Source organism: Papaver somniferum, chromosome 11 (genome assembly GCF_003573695.1).
Source record: "Papaver somniferum cultivar HN1 chromosome 11, ASM357369v1, whole genome shotgun sequence".
In the NCBI taxonomy this organism is placed as follows: Eukaryota; Viridiplantae; Streptophyta; class Magnoliopsida; order Ranunculales; family Papaveraceae; genus Papaver; species Papaver somniferum.
The window spans coordinates 77,429,214-77,449,573 of record NC_039368.1 but is presented as its reverse complement, the minus strand read 5'-3'; the positions used below and the strand labels follow the sequence as shown (position 1 = coordinate 77,449,573).

General features: G+C 38.1%; 4 protein-coding genes across 4 annotated transcripts; all 4 read left to right on the top strand.

The window, feature by feature from the left end:
* The first annotated feature begins 3,036 nt into the window (after positions 1-3,036).
* Positions 3,037-5,416, top strand: LOC113324609 (probable serine/threonine-protein kinase PBL5). Its single transcript, XM_026572914.1, has 4 exons — positions 3,037-3,052; positions 3,612-3,976; positions 4,080-4,257; positions 5,091-5,416. Exons 1-4 carry the CDS (start codon positions 3,037-3,039, stop codon positions 5,414-5,416), a joined length of 885 nt encoding a protein of 294 aa, XP_026428699.1.
* Positions 5,417-5,859: 443 nt separating this feature from the next.
* LOC113324608 (receptor-like cytoplasmic kinase 185) lies at positions 5,860-7,440 on the top strand. Its single transcript, XM_026572913.1, has 5 exons — positions 5,860-5,953; positions 6,134-6,318; positions 6,397-6,556; positions 6,638-7,020; positions 7,150-7,440. Exons 1-5 carry the CDS (start codon positions 5,878-5,880, stop codon positions 7,438-7,440), a joined length of 1,095 nt encoding a protein of 364 aa, XP_026428698.1. The 5' UTR covers positions 5,860-5,877.
* Positions 7,441-7,937: 497 nt separating this feature from the next.
* On the top strand, positions 7,938-18,466 carry LOC113324607 (serine/threonine-protein kinase PBS1-like). The gene is made up of 6 exons (XM_026572912.1): positions 7,938-7,987; positions 12,264-12,403; positions 12,487-12,661; positions 12,740-13,109; positions 17,917-18,115; positions 18,254-18,466. Exons 1-6 carry the CDS (start codon positions 7,945-7,947, stop codon positions 18,464-18,466), a joined length of 1,140 nt encoding a protein of 379 aa, XP_026428697.1. The 5' UTR covers positions 7,938-7,944.
* Positions 18,467-18,725: 259 nt separating this feature from the next.
* LOC113321816 (probable serine/threonine-protein kinase PBL7) lies at positions 18,726-19,423 on the top strand. Its single transcript, XM_026569738.1, has 2 exons — positions 18,726-18,901; positions 19,012-19,423. The coding sequence occupies exons 1-2, from the start codon at positions 18,743-18,745 to the stop codon at positions 19,216-19,218; spliced, it is 366 nt and encodes a 121-aa protein (XP_026425523.1). The 5' UTR covers positions 18,726-18,742; the 3' UTR covers positions 19,219-19,423.
* The last annotated feature ends 937 nt before the right edge of the window (positions 19,424-20,360 follow it).

Here is a 20,360-nt window from a genome sequence, read left to right as displayed (position 1 = left end):
TTTGATTTAAATTGATTGACACTTGGATATTGGTCTTTGGTACCATCCAAGTTATCTAACTAGTATTTGATAAAGACTCGCAGATTTCTATTTGCTTGAGTATATATATTAAATCGAGAGATTCAGATATAAACTCTTTGATATACTTTTTGTCTAGATTGAGTCTGACTGTCTAGTTGATTCTCAAGAAAGTATATTGGAGTTTGTCCATACAGATTGCTAAGAGAAATATTGGGTGTGGTTGTTAGACCCCCGACTTTTCAATTGGTATCAGAGCAGGAAAACATGTTCAAGACCTTACAAGTATGTTTTTGTAGCGATCTGACTCTATGGACATATGTGCTATCTCAATAAACGTACCACCGGTCTTCGATGGCTCTAATTACTTATGGTGGAAAATTGCTATGCGATCTTTTCTCCAAGCATGTGATTTTCAATCATGGGTATATGTTGTTAATGGATATAATGCTCCCGTCGTGGCAGTTGGAGATGTAAACGTTTCCAAGGACATTGGTGAATACACCCCTGCCGAGATAAATGCTGCAAAGCAAAATTCTGACGGTTTGAATGCCATTATACATGTCATTACCCTAAATCTTCAGCACCATGTGTCAAACTGCACTAAGTCTAAAGAAGCTTGGGATATCTTAGAAACTGTATTTGAAGGAAATACCAGTGAAAAGGAAGCTAGGCTTCAAAACCTTAATTCCGATTGGGAAAACCTTCGTATGGCATAAGAAGAAACACTTGATGAGTTTAATCACAAAGTGTCTGAAATTATTAATGCATCTTTTGCATTAGGTAAGACTATTCCTGAAAAGGACATTGTGATGAAAATTCTCAGATCGCTGTCATGTAGATACGACTCTAAGAAGCATGCTATCGTTGAGGGAAATAATCTTGATAATCTCTCCAGAAATACGCTAGTTGGGAAGCTTAAGATCTTTGATCACGAACATTCATCCAAATCTAGGATGTTGCGTTCAAAGCACTAAAGGACACTGAATTACTTGATAAAAGTAAAAGTGTATATCTCTGAAGATGATCACTCTAAGACAGATTCATCAGATGAAGATCTTGACAAATCAGTCTCGATGATCACAAGAAAGTTTAGGGATCTTCTACTGAAGAGAAGTAAACGGTTTTCCAGAGATAGGCCTAAGGCATCAGTCAAACCTCATAATCATGTTTCTCCTAAAAACAGGGATATTGATGAAACTGATGATGAGGATATGCCTCAGTGCTTTAAGTGTAAAGGATTTGGGCATTTTGCAAACGAGTTTCCAAATCGGAAGAAATACACTGGGATAAAAGGTCTTGCTGCAACTTTTGATGAAATGTCTGATAACTTCTTTCTCTTTTGGTTTCATATCAAATTCTATCTCATAAGTTCCAAACTTATATGATCCACATGTTTATTGTCATACACAATAATTTTCAATATCTTGTTTCCCAAAATTTTATTCTAAGATTGAACAATCAATTTATTCAATTTAGAATGCCATTATTTGATCAGTATAATAACTACAAATAGTTCATCAACCATACCTCAATTGCTTATAAACCATTATCCACTCTTTGCACAACAACAAAGAAATCAGCAACCCCATTGCTCCACACATCGATTAATCTCCCGCAATTTTATTTCATTGGGAAATAAAAATTTGCTCAAGTAAGTGAGTTTTCACCTGTCACAATCATTTAGATGTGAGCATTTGTAATTGAAAATAAGTAAGGTATGCATTTACATAATTACTTGAAAATCAAATAAAATATAGTACTCCAAGTTTCTCTTGAGTGTCGAATAAAGATTCAAAATTATATAGTTATAACATCATATATTTATAACTCTCCATCAAGAATTTTATCAAACATATGTGGTGCACTAGTTTGATTGCTAACAATAATCTTCCTTTTCATTACCAAAACAAGAGTACGAATTACTAGAATAAAAACATGATTTTTAAAGTAATATGTCTTATATTTTGGAAAAACATACACAACGATTTAAAATCACTACATCTCTCAAACTAAAAATCCAAATGGAAAATTTCAAAATGGGTTTTGAAGATAAGTTCCTTATTTACAAGTTTCATATTATAAACAAATCCAAAATATCAACACAAAGATCATAAAAACGAATTCAACAAGGACTAAATTTCTGCTCGTCAGAAATTTTCAGCAACGTTGTGCAGTTCTCTAAAATACTTTAAAAATATTTTTAGGACTCCAAAAATTATGAAATTTGACATGGACGACCCTCATGATGTCTAATATATCAGGTTAAAATTTCTAGATCCAATTCATTTCCATATAGGAGATAAAAATACATCTCTACAACATGTTAAAAAAAATTCGTTTCACATCAACAATATTTTTCTATGTTAGATATTCATGATAAAAAAAGTATCCATGTTACAATCCTAATCCATCAAAACCAGACATAAAATTTAACTCTAGGTATCAGGTTACCTAAAATTCCAAGCATCATTATCAATTGGCAAAGAAAAATTATACAAATTATAATTCTATAAAACGGAATAAAACATGATACTTATCGCGTTTAAACACTTGTTTTCTTTTTGATATCCACGGCAGAATAAAACGTCTTAAAATTTATGTTTTAAAGATACATTCCCAACACTAACCTTGTGATTGCTCTAGATACTCATAAGCATGAAAAGTAGGTTTTGTTGATCACGAACACAAGGTGTAGTAGGATGGATCTCCTTCTTGCTGGGAAATACGATTTGTAGGACGAGTGTTTACTAGTCCACTGGAAAGCATGAAGGGTTTAAGAAGTTGATTTGTCAGGATACTTACATCAGGTAGATTACTTCTATCAGAGAATGAGTGAAGATTGATATTGATGAAGTCAATGGCTTGTTTTTGTTTTGCATCTGTTGGTTAGAGAACTCAGAAACATCAATGCTGTTTCTAGTCAGTGACTTGGGATATCATTTACAGCTCAGTCTGAGGGCATCTTAGCTTCACACAATTTTCTTTCTAGGTTGAAACCAGGGGATGGAATGGTCCATGGGGGCAAACTGTGGTATAGAGTAATTTGAGTCATCTAACACTATCAGGCTACATGACAATCGATCCATTCTCTTTGGTGGTTAAAGTGGTAGCTGAACTTTTCAACACTGGCTTAGATTTTATCCTGTGAATAACAGTAAGATGTCACACTATAAGATTGACAAAGACATCTTCATTTATGTCGATTAGGTGATCTTTTTTTACCGTATTTGAAACAAACCTTAGAGTCGAATTATATTAGACACATCAAATATGATTGTTGAATTTTGCAAATTACTTTAACTAAATTCTTGGTCGTGAGAATTCCACCTCAAAGTTATCTTGCTTGCCAAAGCTACATGAAGAGAAACATCTATGTGGGAACTCTAAAGTTGAAAGATAGGACAGTTAACTGCACCCTCTGACAAGAGTTCTTCTTTTAAGGTTGGCAGGCTCACTCTAATACCAAGTGCTTCACTACCTTGCCCTGTTTAATACTTATCCATGTTTCCAGCTTTCTATGTGCCTTAACTTAGATTTGTAGTACAGCATTCTGATTCAGATTATATCGCTTTGATTTGTTTTTCTTGTAGGTGTTCAAGAACAGCCTCTCAATTGGAGTAAAAGGTTAAAGATATTAGAGGGGATTGCTAAGGCCTTAGAGTTTTTGCATTCAGATGATATAATATTTAGAGATCTGAAACCCGCTAACATTCTTCTTGGGGAAGAGTTTCATCCGAAGTTAGCAGATTTTGGCCTCGTGAAGTTTGGTTCTTCTGTCGAGGGTGATCAATATAATTCTAAACCCAAAGGAACGGCAGGTTATCTAGACCATTGGTACTGTGCTGATGGCATGTGCAGCCCTAAAGTGGATGTTTACGCTTTTGGGGTGCTCTTGTTTGAGTTAATGACCGGGCGGAAAGCACTTGAGAACCATTATAGTAACATTGTGAATGTGGTATAAATTTGTTACCTAGTTTCCCTCCTTATCATTTGTTTTTGGTTTTCTCTAATTTGGAGTCGGTATTATGTTATACTTGATGAATCTCAATTTTTTGCAGGTCCAACCTTGGTTATCAGCAAATCGTCATCATAAGCTAGTTGACCCTCTTATGAGAGGAGCTCCAATGGGTGCAGCTCGAGATGTTCTACATTTGGCACACAGGTGTATATCTGCCCCTGATGATAGACCCTCCATGGCAGAAATTGTTGTTTTTCTTTCTCAACTTTCTACACGTCGTAAAGTCTTCCAATGCCTTTCTTGAAACTATCATGTCCCTCAAAGTTTATGCAGTGTGTCGATAGATTAGACACTAAGTAGTAGAAGATTATTAATTCCAGGTTTCATAAGCATGCTCTTGCTGGATATATACGTTATTAATTTCTTTGAGTTTCTCTTGATTTTATTTATTTTGTTTTAGTTTTATTCCTTTTTTAGGAGCTTTTTGAGTTATTTTTGTAATTCCTATAGTTACGTTTTTTTTGTTTTAATAAACTATTGCACCCAGCAAAAAAAAAACACCCCTCAAATGCACCTATCTGTAACTTATCGCATTATGCAAAACCTGGCTCCGCCGAGAGCCTCATAAGAGGAGAAATTAGGAAAACAAAGAGTCTCAGTATTATGTCTTAAAGTGTTGGAACCATAAGCCACAACAGAGAGCAGACAGTTCGAATTAGGCACACACTTTACGAACCGTGCGCTTGGGCGGTTTTGCAGGCGCTCTCACCTTTGACAACATAGCTGGTTACACCAAATCGTTATATATCAAACACATAATTGACTCAGGGAAAAAAAAGATCAGTATCATGTAATGTCAAGGTCACATCAAATTCAGGATCTGACAACATGGCTAGATACTAAAGTGCAGAAACCTGGCTTCCTTCCTCGCATGGTCACATGGTCAATTTCAATTATGTGTAGAAGGCACAAAGAAATCTGATGTCTATAGTTTTGGTATTGTTTTGCTTGAGTTGATCTCTGGGCGGAAGGCAATTGTTGCGTGGGTAATTTTTTTCTTCCTTATGCTCGCCGTGCATTTCCTTAACATATCACTAGTTTGACTTTGCAGGCACGGCCATTACCAGTGACAATAAGAAACTCCCACAAATTTTTGACCTTCCGATGAAGGACCATATTCGTATCGTGGACTTGTCCAAGCTCTCAATCTTGAGAGATGCTAACAAAAGACCTCGTTCAACAGAAGTTGCGACTACTCTTTCAAATTTAGTCTCCCAAGAAGAAACATGGTTACATGGGGTACATGAAGGCGACGTTTTGACTCGTCAATCATGGTGCATAGAGAATCTGAAACTTCGGGGAATTATGGGAGTTGAAATTGACAGCACAAATATATTAATTGCAATGCTTTGGAAATCATGCGACTGCAGCCGGTAAATCAACTGAACAGTAACACTCAGGACTTTAAAAGTCCTAATGTTAGGCCATGAGTCAAGTTATGGGTCATTATGCAAATTCAGAATTCATGAAAAATTTAGAACTAGCGTGCAATTTTTTTTTGGACCCTATGTAAACTTTTAGTTAAGGAACAATTTTTTTTTGTCATGTGAGCAGATTTAAATCCACAAACGTTTTTTTTGGTATCGAGGTAGATCATCACATTTTACAATTGGGAGTTGTATATTAACATATGTAGTCATCAATGCCTATAAAAACCGAATGAAACAAGTTTAACGCCATAAAACGTGACATCATATCAGAACGTGACTTTTTGGCCGCGTGACCAAAGTGACAGTTTAGATTGTTGAAACATTACCGAAATTTCGAAACCAAACACGATCTGAAATTCTGAATCTTCTTCTCTCCCACAATTTGTTTACATTAGTTTGTCTCTAGGTATGGCTAGGTTTCAGTTTTTCTCCTGCTGTAGATCTAGTAAGGTGCATATCCCATATTCGAAGAGAGATGGTTATGGTACATCATTAATCTTCTAAATCTTTAATTAATTAGTTTAATTGGTTTTTTTTGGTAGATTAACAATTTTATTGCTGGTAAATTTAATTTTTTGAGAATATGTTTTGGACATTTTGATTGTGAGAATCTTGAATTTGGATTTTACTGCTTGAATTTAGTGTTAGTAACACCCTGTTACAGCAGGCCGAGCTGAATCTCCACAACGTTTTGAAGCAGACGAAGCTGAATTTCAAAATAGTGTTGCCAATGTTCGTGTATTCGAATCAAGGGAGCTTATTGTCGCCACCGATAATTTCAACCCAGGACGTTTTCTAGGCGAAGGAAGATTGGGACGTGTGTATAAGGGGATTCTCGAAGACGGACAGGTGAGAGTTGTTGTTACCGCAAATTTACTTCTAAGTGATAGATGACTGTTTAGTTTTCCAATAAACTAAATTTTTCAGGAAGTCGCGGTGAAAAGGTTTTATGAGCAGCCAGATTTGTGGGCGGAGGTTCGAATGCTCAGCTGCCTTGTCAAGATGATTGGATACTGTGATAAAAGAAAATATCATATTATTGTTTGTGAATTTATGCCATTACGGTCATTGAACCTTCATTTACAAGGTAAAGATTTTGACCATCTTGTGATCATAACATGGTAAATCAATTATAGTATAAGGAGTAACTTGATCTTCTATGTTGTAGACCTTAAACTTGGGAAAAAGCCTCTAGACTGGAAGACTAGGATGAAGATAGCACAGGGTGTTGCCAAAGCTTTAGAGTATCTGCATGATCCTCCAATAATATATAGTGGCTTGAAAAGTACCGGCATTTTACTCGATGAAAATTATAATCCAAAGCTGTCAGATTTTTGCTGTGCAAAACATGGTCCTATATGGGTTTACACCACGAATGATAAAAGCCTGTCATATGGTTATATTCCTCCAGAGTATGCTCTGTGCGGAAAACTCACTTTGAAATCTGATATCTATAGTTTTGGCGTTGTTTTGCTGAAGTTGATCTCTTGGAGGAAGGCACTTGATGAAACCAAATTTTATACTGCTGAAAAATGGCATATTGTTGCATGGGTAATCTTTTTCTTCTCTTTGTCCACCGGTAATTTATAGTATCATTCATTAAACTCCAATATAGATAGAGAAAGTGGATCGCATGTTTGTTCTCGTACATTTCAACATATCACCATTTTGACTTTGCAGGCACGGCCATTACTTGGGGACAGTAAGAAGTTCCCAGAAATTGTTGACCCACTCATGAAAGGACAGTATCCGTACCGCGGGCTTGGACAAGCTCTCAATCTTGTGAAAATGTGTCTACAACAAGAAGAAGCTCACAAAAGACCACGTATAGCAGAAGTTGTGACTTGTGACTACTCTTTCAAGTATAATCTCCCAAATTTAAGAAGCACAGGGTACCCCTGGTGTTGGTTGCCTTTGTTTTTCAATACTAGCTTATTAGAGGAGCTAGCTTCCAAAGGCTCATTGTCGTAGAAACTCTGATATACAACATGTTTTTACCCTATAGTTTGACGTTTGATCAGAGGTCCTAGTGTCACATAATCCAACACTATTTTTGTACAGTGAAATTCAAAATCCCGTCCCCTAACGCTGACAAGGTACCTGGAAGTGTCTCATTTCAATTACTCAATACCAAACATGGTAATTCAAAAGAGGAGAAGAATATATATTTATTTCTTCTTTTTAGGGTTTGTTAGATCAGTGGGATGGTGTGTCCCACCCATCTTCTCATATGACAAAAGTAGTAGCATGAAGCTGATATCTAGCCACCAATGTAAGAATTACCGCGTGAGACATCAACCCATGGACCATATAAATAGTTTTGCCGAAGATGGAAATTTTTCATTAATGACCGCTTAAGAAATGGCTACTGGGTGTTTTGATCGTTGATATTTCGAAACACTTCTTAAACCCAACACACTCCAAAATCTTTTATCCCACAACTTGATTGAACTTTTATTTCTCTGGCCGGTGCCGATGTTTCGGTTTTTCTCACATTCCAAGAGAAGAGATGGCTATGGTACATAGCTAATCTTCTAAATCTTTAATTAATTTTACTTCTTAATTTCTTTGAATATGGGTGTTTTAAACTGGTTTCTTCTTCTTTTTTCCTTTTCCTGCTAGATTAACGTCTGCTTTTATTGTTGGTGGTCTTTTGCTATTTTTTTTTTTGAAAACAAAATTACTGACAAAACCCCTAGGTGAACAAACTAGTGATAAGAAAAAACAGGTCATATTATTTCTACCAAATAAAAACCGTTTCAAATAAAACTGGGACAAAAACCCCAAGTCAAATAATAATGAGTAAATTTAGTTTTTGTTACTTTAAAAAAAGTCAAACATGCCCTTTTGACCTTTTCTTCTTCTTCTTCTTCTTCTTCTTTTCTGATTTCTTTTTTCTTCTTTCTTCCGTCTCCTTCTCCCACCACCATCATCACCAGCAGCAACAATGGATCTCTACGAACAACAACAATAATTTTATTCTCCCCCGACACACCACTACACGTCTGTATCTCACCACTACCACCACCCTCCTCCGCCTCCTTCAATTCCTTCACCACCAACACCATTTCCACCACCGTAAACATCACCATCCCCAACTCCTCTTCACGTCACATCAACCATAATCAAAACCCTAACCATAGTTTCATTTTAAAAATCAGAAGGAAACACAGGTGGATCTGGTGATGTTTTGATGATTTTGTAAGATCGGATGAAGAAATTGGTAGGGTTGCAACTGTAATTACAATTGAAGAACAAGAAGAACATATATGGGTTGGTGACGAATTGATTCTGCTGTTGATGAGTACAATTGAAGCAGGAGAAAATTGAAGATGAAATTGAGTCCGATCTTGAGAGAGGATGGAAGGAACTATTGAGTTCTGAACCGAGAAATTCAAGGGATTGAGAAGATGTTTCTGTTGCTGTGGATATCAGAGAAGAAATCAGAAAATGAAAAGGAGAAAATGGGTTTGTTAAAGATGGGTATTCGATTCGAAGAGTTTGTGAATATTTAGAAGATAGGTTTAACTTGGATTTGATTTCCAGTTGAGCAACGGAAGTTTTGGTTCGATTCAGAGAAGATGGGGTCGTATTAGGGTTTCCTTGAACTGAGATTTGAAACTGGAAATGCTGCTATTGAGAATAATTGTAGATGGGTTTGATTTGTTTATGTTGTTGCTTTTGAGAACAATACATGGAGATAGCAGCGGCGAGTAAGCTGAAGATAATGTTTCTAATGATGGCGGAGACTGAAGCTAGAAACTGAGATGGAGTGATGGTTATGAGCTACAGGGAATAAAAGGTTTGCAAATTGTGTAACTGATGTTGAACTGAAGTAGCAGAATGAATGAAGTCACAGATGAACTGGAGTTACTGATAGAACTGCAAGAAGGAGGAGTTGTGCTTTGAAAGGCATGAACCTAGATGTATGTTAGGATATGTAAAAATTACAGGATCTAATGGGTTTTGAACTGCAAAGAGAACTCCAGCTGAAATGAACCAGTGATGTTACAGAGATGATGGATGGGCATATAACAAGAATTGGCATATGATGGTGGTGTTGAATCTGTGACTGAGGTGGGGCAGTTGTGAAGTTGCAGTTACATCTCAAGGAGGAGATGTTATGCTTGCATTTAACTGGATATGTTCGATGCTCAAGTGCAGGCAGTTGGAGTTGCTGCTACAGGTGGTTGAATTGAAACTGAAGTTGTTGCTGATGGAGTTTGAAATGGAGGTAGTGCTACATTAGACGAGCAGTCGAACTGAATTAAAGAAGTGTGGTTGCAGAATGGATGTAATGGAAGTTAGTATGTGCAGAATTTGGAGGCCGGGATAGTCTGTCATGTTGTTGTTGTTTAGAAGGGATTGCGAGATAGAAAGAAGTGCAGGCCTCAAGTTCAATTGCAGTTTCTGGTGGAGAGTTTAATGGAAGCATCGCAGGTGGTTTTGTTTGTGGCAGGAGATGTAAAGTTGCAAGAATTGAACTACAGGACCTGGCTACAGTTGCAATGGAACTGGAGTTGGTGACTGTTGCAGAAGCTACAACTATGGAGTAATGGTTTCAGTCAGTTGAGTTAATTGAAGCTATAATGAGTGGAACTTGTGTGTTTGCAGTGAAGCCAAGGATGAGATTGAAGTGAATCTGTAGTTGCAGGTGCAATGAAGTGATGCAATACAATGAGGAATTGCCTGTAAACCTAGATGGAAAGATGTACTAGGTGAAGCTGAGTAATGGGGCTTGAGACATAACTGGTGGTATTGCTGTTGAAGCACAGAAAAAGGTCTGAATTGCAGATGATAGACTGGAAGGGAAGTATGGTTTGAGCTTCAAGGGTTGGATGCAGTTAGCTGCAATACATAGTGGATGCAATGTATCGAGATGTAATAGATTCTTGAATTGAACAAGATGCAGATGGGAGATGCCGCTATTGCCGAGAGAAAAAGAAGTTGCAGGAAATGAAATGGTTTCATCTTATAATTTTGGATTGGATTATAGAGAAAAATGATGGCTAGAATTGAAATGGGAAGCAATTGCAGGTGGTGAATTGGATTGTGGAGCTGAGTAGAGTCAGCTAGGAGATGTTGCTGCCGCTGCTTTCAGATTGGCAGTGTGCAAGTGTAGCTGCTGGTATTGTTGATATGGTTATTGCAGTGATGGGTTTGATATGGTTATTGCAGTGACAGGGTCTTGTGACGAGTTTCATTTGATGCTGCTAGTAAGCTCCGGTTGCAGCTGAAGTTAATATTATAGAGAAGGTGGTACTGGTGTTGGCTTTGAGTTGGTTATCTATGAAGAATGGTTTGATCTGATGCTTGAGAATGGTTTTTAAGTACAGTTGCAGGTTGAGAGTATAGAGAAGAACTGAGATGCCTATGTTGGTGGTGATTATGAACTGCATCTGGTGATAATCAGAATCCATGGAGGAACCGGTGTTGCTCTGGTTGAATTAATATGGATATTGCAGGTCCAGTTGAAGTTCAAACTGAGCCTGAGATGGAGCATTTGTGGTGTTCAAGTATGAGCTTGAACTGAAATGGAAGGCAATAATGCAGTGGGTATGGGATTTGAAGTGAATTTGTAGTTGCAGGTGCAATGAAGTGCTGCAATACAATGAGGAATTTCCTGTAAACCTAGATGGAAAGATATACTAGGTGAAGCTGAGTAATGGGTCTTGAGACATAACTGGTGGTATTGTTGTTGAAGCGCAGAAACCAATTATGGTTTCATCTTATTTATGATGAAACCAAAATCGGTTTCATCGTATTTCAACAATGTATTTCTATCCATGAAGATGTATAATACCTCTTAAAAAATTTCTTGCAGGTGATTTCTCACGAAACCAAGATGAAACCAAAATCGGTTTCATCGTATTTATGATGAAACCAAAATCGGTTTCATCGTATTTTTGGGAGGTGGTGGTGGTGGGCGGTCGTGGTGCTGGTTTTGGTCGGCGGTGGTCGACAGTGGTGGTGCTGAATGGTAGGGTGGCTGGTATTGGTGGTGCAATTACGTAGTATCGTGGTGGTGGTGGTGGTGGTCAGAGGTGGTGGCGGTGGTGGTCGACAATGGTAGTGCTGGATGGTAGGGTGGCTGGCAGTGGTGGTGCAATTGCGTAGTATCGGTGGAGGCGGCGGGCGGCGGCGGCGACGGAGCGGTGGTGGTCGGTGCGGCGGCGTGGTCAATGGTGGCGGTGGTGGTCAGTGACGGGTGTGTGGTTGGTGGTGGCGGCGGTGGTGGTCGTGGTGGCGGTGGTGGTGGTGGTGTTCGGTGGTGGCGGCGGTGGTGGCAGCGGCGGGCGGCGGCGGGAGCGTGGCGGCGGCGGCAGTGGTCAGTGGCGACGGCGGAGGTGGTGGTCGGAGGTGGCGACGGTGGTCGGTGGCGGCGGTGGCGGAAGGTGGCATTGGCGGTGGTCGGAGGTGGTGGCGGTGGCGGCGGTGGTCGGAAGTGGTGGCGGTGGTTATCGGTGGCGGCGGTGCTTATTGGTGGTTGTTTATTTCTTGTTGGGGGTGACAATATAATAAGAATTAAAGTGTGGTTGATTTTTGTTTTTGTTGGGGTGATTTAAACTAGAAGGGTAATATAAACAGTTTATATTAAATGGGGTTTTTGTGAATAATTTGTTTTGTTGGAGTTTTTGTCTATGGATAGTGACACCTTTGGGGTTATAACTCGCGGACCGTTTTGAAAATTGGTTTTGGACCTTTTGGTTGTGAGGATCTTGAATTTAGATTAAATTGCTTCAAATTTGGCGTCAAGGCAGACTAAGCTGAATCTCAATATTGTGTTGAAGCAGAAAAGGTTGAGTATCAGTATGATGCAAGTGTTCGTGTCTTCAAACCGAGAGAGCTAATTGTCGCCACTGAAAAATTCAGTCCAGGACGTGTATTAGGTGAAGGAGGACGAGTGTATAAGGGTGTTCTCAAAGACGGACAGGTAAGAAATGTTGTTATTTACCTACACCTAGCATCAAAACGATTTCGATGACTGTTTACTGATGCGATAAACAAAACTTTTAGGAAGTTGCCGTGAAAAGATTTGAAGAACAGGCAGATTTGTGGGCGGAGGTTCAAATGCTCAACAGCGTAGAACATCCTAACATTGTCAAGATGATTGGTTACTGTGATAAAGAGAAAGATCATATCATAGTTTATGAATTCATGCCATTACGTTCGTTGGATCTTCATTTGCACGGTAAGGTTTCTCACCATCTTGTGGATCGTGACATTGTAAAATTTGTTACAAAAACTAACTTGATCTTCTATGTTGTAGACCTTAAACCCGGAAAAACGCCTCTTTACTGGAAGACTAGGATGAAGATAGCAATGGGTGTGGCCAAGGCTTTAGAGTATCTGCATGATCAAAAGGATCCTCCTATAATCTACAGTGGCTTGAAAAGATCCAGTATTTTACTCGATGAAAATTATGATCCAAAGCTGTCAGATCTCGGGTGTGCAGAACATGGTCCTACACTGAATCACACCGCGGCCAATAGAAAGTTTTCATTGTGCTATCTTGGTCCAGAGTATCCTATGACTGGCAGCCTCAGTTTGAAATCCGATGTCTATAGTTTTGGTGTTGTTTTGCTTGAGTTGATCTCTGGGAAGAAGGCAATCAATGGATACAATAACGTTGTTTATGGGTAATATTTTCCTCCCTTTGCCCACCATTTACTGCTTACTCCAATACAGAGACAACGGAACACATGTTTTTTTCTAATGCATTTCCTTGACATATCACCATTTTGGCTTTGGCAGGCACGGCCATTACTTAATGACAAGAAGAAGTTCCACGAAATTGCTGACCCACTCATGCAAGGACAGTATCCACATCGTGGACTTGTCCAAGCTCTCAATCTTGCGAAATGGTGTTTACAAGAAGACTACCGCAACAGACCTCTCACAGCAGAAGTTGTGATGTATCTATCAAATTTAGTCCTCCTCTCCCAAATACGCGAAGGAGCATAGGGTACAACAGTAGCTGATCCATTTACTCCGCCAACGACCATGGTGCATAGAGCAAAAGCGGTTGCATAAGTAAAATTATAGGTGAGAGGTCTAGTAAAAGTTATAGTTCTTCTGAAATTTGTATGTAGGTGTGACTAATGTGAAGGGCGTTAGACATTATGAGTAGCCATCTCTTAAATGAATATCAAGATTGAAAATCTTCAAATTATGAAATTCATCCTTAGAAAACACAACAATGAAACATTAAAATGCCAGGAACGGCAATAGAAGTATATGTTTTCATGTTCCATTATGAAAAACCTATGTTATCAAAGACGAGCGCCTTAGGCACACGAGTCGTCGCTTAGCAATAAAACGGCCCAAGGCAAAAAACCGTAAGCAATTTTTTTTTCTATTCTTTCTTCCTGGGTGCCTTGGGCTCGCCTAGTGCCTAAGCAGATTTTTTTCTTTTTCTTTTTGGTGCCTCGGGCTCGCCTAGTGCCTAGCATCATCAAGATCCCCGGACACAAATGATAATTTTCCAAAATGTATCAGTACTCAATTCTGCAGTAAGTGCATTGTGTGCGATTGTTGAGACACCACAAGAGCCATTTCTTAAGACTGTTCGGTAAACCAACTAGATAGCAGAAAAGAAGTTCAAAAAGAAAAACTTTAGAGAATTGATGAAAAAGAAAATTAAGGGCGAGTGTGAGAGTTACTGCAAAATTAAAGGAGAGTGTTAAATGCAGAGTTACCAACATACATGTGCAGTAAGTACCACTGCATTACAATTATTACCTAGAGAAAGAATAAAATGTGAAGCTAGTGGGTTAAATTATTACCTAGAGATTCCCTAAAAGCTGAAAAAGAATAAAAAGGCCAGCAGAAAAGATACAAAATGTCTTAGTTCATATGAAAAAATTACTTAAAAGCTTGTTTTTCTTTTGTTTTTTTAAGAATCACAGAGTGAGAGCACCAGAACAGATTACAAATCATCCCATTGCCAAAAATGGAAATTTTCTAACTAGCCATTTGAAACAATAAGTTAATTTCTCACCAATGACCGTAGAGAATTTGTCAACAAAAAAAAAAGGAAAATTTTACTTTATTAAAAGTCAGGACCTATTAGAAAAGTAACAGGTAGGAGTAGGTCTAGGGGTGCACATATCCTACCCATACCCGCCAATCTACCCTACCCACCATTATTTTAACCGTATCATATCCTACCCATTATTTGGCGGGTAAAGTAACGGTTAGAGATTTCTTACCCGCTGTTAAACGGGTAGGGTGACGGGTAAAGCTCGAAATTATCCTACCCTATCCGCCTACCCGCCTTATATTGAAAAGACAAAATAACCCTTCCATTATATTTTTTCTCCTACCCATTTTTTCGTTATTTTTATGTTTACCAAGGGCAAACTAGAAACTTGTATTTCCATTACTTATCTTTTTTTTCCCTTTACTTATCTCTTTTGTTCTCCTCAAACAAACAGAAACAAAACCCCATCTCCACTCCTCAGTCCTCCCCTCGAATCGATTTCTTAGTTTTTACCCAAAGAATACAAATCCGCGGCTGAGTTTTACAGATCGAGATTTCTTTTTTCAATAATCTGAATGGGTTTTTCTTTTTATACCTGAAGTATGTTGTATTGCTTGGTGTTTCATTTGTATTTGAAGAAATTATTTGAGAAATTAACATGCATGTTAACTGATTGATGAAATTTCTCATAGGAATTTGTTCCACATGGAGGACGAGTTTTAATGGGATTTTTAATTGGACATTTGTTGATTTTGGGCTAAGGATTCTTTACCAAAAAATTAAAGTTAGAGTCTTGATTTCCTTCTTATTATTGTAACTGATTTTGAAATTCTTGTGAATTCCTTACCACCCACCAATTCCAGTTTTGCCTGCACTCTCACCAAACAAGATGGTAATTAGAATTTTTAAGCTTGTAGCCTGCACTCTCCTTTGTTGATGCTGGCAGAGCTTAAACTTGTTGCAGGGTAAATGACACTACCACTTCACAAAACGGGATTCTATTGATTCTGTCAGTGATAAAAAAAAATGTGTGCCGAGAAAAATCCAGCATGTCATGGAAAACCCATATGAGGATTGCAGATTATAATTTATGCATGTATCTTCTGTATAACATGGAAGAGTACATGTACTTACTGGATGCTGAATAGCATGCCTGGACTGTAGCATTGCTGCATAAGGTCCCAAATCTACTAAAATCAGTCATACCTACAAGGTCATATCCGGCTGATTCCTTCATATCAGTCGGTAGCTGAGCCTGCAAATTCTGGATTTTACTACTCCACCAAGAACATTACTATAATGCAAAATTTAGAAGCTTGTCTTGTCTTCTAGTCTAAATTTTGGGTTTCATTCTTTTGTATTCCACCAAATTCTATTGATGACAACTAGAATTTATGTTTCGTAATATATCCCGAGGACAATCATATGAATGTTTGTATTTTAGGTATTACTATGAATTTCAAAACACAGTCCTAGTCTCTCCACATATATCTTGTTTAGGTATTACTATGAATTCCACAGATATTATATGTTAGGCTCCATTGTGTTTTGTTATTCGTTTAAAACATGATACTGATATTATCTCCTAATTCATTCGGGTTTGGTTCTTTTTTCTCTGGAACCACGTGTTAAACGTGTGGGGTTTTGAGATATTAGTCCAAATACACCCCTGGTATCTCCTCATTTATCCTTCATTGTGCCCAGCCAGTCAGACCTGGTTGCTGTTGATTATTAATTTGATTCTGGTTTTGAACAATTTAGGTTCTTATTCTTTTCTGCCCTTAATTTTGTGCAGGCTTAGTGTGGGAAACATGGTTGAGATTACAGAAGTGGTGTCAACGAGACCTCCTATTCCCTCTCAAGCTGCATCTCAATCTGTGCAACGAAGGGCCAGTGCGGTTGCATAAAAGATACATATGCATCAAGTAGACTCGTACATTTTTTCTCAACTGCTCAATTCATCCATTCAAACCATCTGTTTCACATTGTAAATCAGATTGAAAACTCAAATGGGTTTACTAGGGTGTGCACAGTCCTTGTCCCTTCTTGGAGCAAATAATCATTTGTTGCTATAGAGTTTCTCGTGGAATGTTGTTATGAACTGAGTTCGCCTAATATTGATCATTGTAGCAATATAACAGGTATTGGCTTTCTAGGGTGTGCACAGTCCTTGACCCTTCTTGAAGCACGCGGGTGCGAACTTACACCAGAAGGGTTTCATTTTATACATCTAATGAATAGTTTTTTTTCTGGATTTTAATGAATTGTCACAGGGGCTTTACCACGTACATTTAGTTAAACTTTTCCCCCTATGCTAGTTTAGTGTACAACAGGCACCAGGCACATAGTATAATTTCAAATAGAACATTGGTAAACATTAGTCTGCAATTCCTGTACCTCCTTGAGAAGTTTTCAGGTCTACCTACCTTGTCAAAATTACTGTCTCAATTTTTTTTTTGCAATTTGTACAATTAATCACTTCCACATTGTGTTTCATGCTCCCTTGCTTCAGCCTCTTGTTGTTGATGGTCTTTGGATAAGCTGCAGTGTATACAATGCAAAAAATTAGAATCTCTCTTAACTATGAATACTTAGCCTTAACTACTCATGTTTCAACTGTTGTTATGCAGATTTATTTGGTGATCTTAGTATGTATTCCATCCTCGTAGATGATGATTGAAGAAGAAGGTCATATGAAGAGCTTTTGGTGATGATACTGCTATATGAAGAACAAGGTTACGTGAAGAACATGAAAGTATGCTGGGATTCATCGTCGATTTTGAAAAGAATGGAACTCTTGTTTCTTGAGACTACAAATGGATTTGTGTCTGGCAGGATGTTTTTGTCTGTTCATTTTTCTTCAATTTTACAAGATTTTTTCTTTTGGTTTCTTTTGGTCTAAAAAACCATGTCCTTGATATGCCCCAATTAAATTTGGCACTTTCGGAAGTTTTAGCAAGACCCACTAGTACTAAACTTGCATCTGAAGATGGAGAAGAATCACCATATACCCGCTATCCTATCCTACCCGATCCGCCAAATAATGAGTCGGGTAGGATCTTATCCGTTTAATGGCAGGTAGGATGACGGGTAAAAAAATTCTTACCCGCCATTTAGCGGGTAGGGTGGCGAAATAGGCCATATCCTCCCCACCCTACCCGTTGTGCAGCCCTAAGTAGGTCGACGGAATGATGACAGGGCAATTAATAAGGCGTTTCACTTAACAGGTGAAAGTTAATATTTTGAAGCACATCCGTTCTAAAATTTTCTTTCCTCCCACAATTTGTTAATTTCGTCTACGCTTGTTTTTCTCTGGCTTCTGGGTATGCCTAGGTTTAGGTTTTTCTCCTGTCTTATTCCTAGTAAGGTGCAGCGCTCACATTCAGAGAGAAGAGATGGTAATCTTCTAAATCTTTAACCAACTACTTGATTATTTACTTGATTATTGATTTTCTTTTTACTAGATTAACAGAGAGAGATTGGATATTATTGCTAGGTGTTAAAGCAGATCGTGATGAAGCTGAATTTCGGTATGATCTCAACAATATTCGTGTCTTCGAATCCAGAGAGCTAATTGTCGCCACTGATAATTTCAATCCAAGACGTGTTTTGGGTGAAGGAAGTTTGGGACGAGTGTACAAAGGTATTCTCAAAGACGGACAGGTAAGAGTTGTTGTACGGCCTATATTTAGCAAATTTAGTCTCGAGTTGTTGTTAATTACATATATTCAGAAAGTTTAGTCCTAAGTGATACTATGATAGATAGATGACTGGTTGGTGATCCAATAAACAAAATTTCAGGAAGTTGCCGTGAAAAGGTTTGATCGGCAGGAAAATTTGTGCACGGAAGTTAAAATACTCAGCTGCTTAGAGCATTCTAACCTCGTTAAGATGATTGGCTATTGTGATAAAGGGAAAGATCATATGATTGTTTATGAATTTGTTCCATTAAGATCGTTGAGTCTTTACTTACATGGTAAGGTTTCTCTGTTCTCACCATTTCATGGATCATGACATGCTAAATCCATGATGGCTCAATTATAAGAAGTAATCAACTTGATATTCTTCTATGTTGTAGACCTAAAACCCGGGGACAAGCCTTTAGACTGGAAAACTAGGATGAAGATAGCAGAGGGTGTTGCCAAGGCTATAGAGTATTTGCATGGCCGGAAGGAGACTCCTGTGATCTACTGTGATTTGAAAGGATCCGGTATTTTACTCGATGAGAATTATAACCCAAAGCTGTCAGATTTCATTTGTGCAGAATATGATGTTACATGGGATAACACCATGATCAACTTGACATGTGGTTATCTTGATCCAGGGTATACGATGACTGGCAGAATTACTAATAAGTCTGATGTCTACAGTTTTGGTGTTGTTTTGCTTGAATTGATCTCTGGGAAGAAGGCATTTGATCCAACCATAAGGCGCAGTATTGTTTCATGGGTAATATGTTTTTCCCCTTTGCCTACCATTTTTATTTTATTAGTTGCTTACACAAATGTTTTTTCTTTACTCATGCATTTCCTTGACATATCTCCATTTTGACTTTGCAGGCACGGCCATTACTTGAAGACAGTAACAAGTTCACTGAAATCGCTGACCCACTCATGAAAGGAAAGTATCTACATCGCACACTCGTCCAAGCTCTCGATCTTGCGAAATTGAGTTTACAAGAAGACGCTAACAAAAGACCTCTTGTAGCAGAAGTTGTGACTACACTTACAAATATACGAAAGAGCATAGGGTTCAACCGAAGCTGATCCATTTACTCCGTTAACGACCATGGTGTGTAGAGGACAAGGCATAAGTAAATAAAAGTCATGGGGCGAGATGTAAGGCTGTTATGATTTCAAGCAGTAAACCTAACCTATTTGTAATGGAGTTGCTCTTTTATTTGTCTTGACACAGTAAGTTCGGATTTGATGGAAATCCATACTTCTTTTAGTTTTTAACATATCGAAAGCAGTCCCGCATGGAGTTTGACCGTTAACTGGTAATGGTTGCCTTTGGTTTTTATGGAAGGAGTTCGCATAATCCTATGATATAAATACTCGTATACACTGAGCAGTATCATTGCTTATTTCAAGAGTGCTATTGGAGTTGGGCATGGTTTGACGACAGTCTTTTAATATGTTGATTTTTCCCTTTCCCTTTCCCTTTCCCTTTCATTTTTTTTTTTTTCAACAAAGCAAAATGGAATTTGCCTGGCCTGGAGGTTGATCACCGGTAAAGGTTCTTGTAGAATATCTGAACTACAACATGTTTTACCCTGTAGTTTGATAATAGGTCGTAATGTCATACTTACCAACAAGATTTTGGTAGAGTGAAATTCTTGTTGAGCCACAGAAGAAGAATATATATTTTTTGAGAAAATGGCCAGAAGAAATGATACAATAAGTCTTACTGTATCTATCTATATTATAAGGGACTTTTGGATATCTAATGAACGGTCTCGATTCATCTATCAAAATACTCACTTTTTTCCCCCACACATTTATCAGCGCGTATTTTCAGACTCCGTATTCCGTAACGCATTTCTCAAACCAAACCCTTCCCTTTTGTTTAGCATTTCTCAAACCAAACCCACCCTTCCCTTTTCTTTAGCCCTCGATTTGGCTACAATGAATGTATGCAAAATTAACATAACTCATTCGAAAAGGATTTCTTCATTCTACCTGTTAGTAATTGAATCACATTTGCATAACAGAGATGAGATTTCGAGTTTCGACAACTCCATACCTAGGTTATCCAAACCAGATTGTAGGTTTGATTTGCAATATCTCATCACTTCTCATTCTTGCCTAATCAATGGGTTTTATCTGGATCTTTCTCTTTGATCAATCTTCTTCTTTCAGTTTCCACGTTGGTTTACTCTCTCTAGATTTTCACTTACATTGGTTGT

Coding starts and splice junctions, on each gene's coding strand:
- LOC113324609 (XM_026572914.1), top strand. Junction 3,977..4,079: donor ATAGTAACATTGTGAATGTG/GTATAAATTTGT, acceptor AATTTTTTGCAG/GTCCAACCTTGGTTATCAGC. Junction 4,258..5,090: donor TTCTCAACTTTCTACACGTC/GTAAAGTCTTCC, acceptor TTGACTTTGCAG/GCACGGCCATTACCAGTGAC.
- LOC113324607 (XM_026572912.1), top strand. CDS start 7,945: ATGTTTCGGTTTTTCTCACATTCCAAGAGAAGAGATGGCTATG. Junction 7,988..12,263: donor CAAGAGAAGAGATGGCTATG/GTACATAGCTAA, acceptor GTGTTGAAGCAG/AAAAGGTTGAGTATCAGTAT. Junction 13,110..17,916: donor TACAATAACGTTGTTTATGG/GTAATATTTTCC, acceptor TCTTTTTACTAG/ATTAACAGAGAGAGATTGGA.
- LOC113324608 (XM_026572913.1), top strand. CDS start 5,878: ATGGCTAGGTTTCAGTTTTTCTCCTGCTGTAGATCTAGTAAGGTGCAT. Junction 6,557..6,637: donor ATTGAACCTTCATTTACAAG/GTAAAGATTTTG, acceptor TCTATGTTGTAG/ACCTTAAACTTGGGAAAAAG. Junction 7,021..7,149: donor AATGGCATATTGTTGCATGG/GTAATCTTTTTC, acceptor TTGACTTTGCAG/GCACGGCCATTACTTGGGGA.
- LOC113321816 (XM_026569738.1), top strand. CDS start 18,743: ATGATCAACTTGACATGTGGTTATCTTGATCCAGGGTATACGATGACT. Junction 18,902..19,011: donor GGCGCAGTATTGTTTCATGG/GTAATATGTTTT, acceptor TTGACTTTGCAG/GCACGGCCATTACTTGAAGA.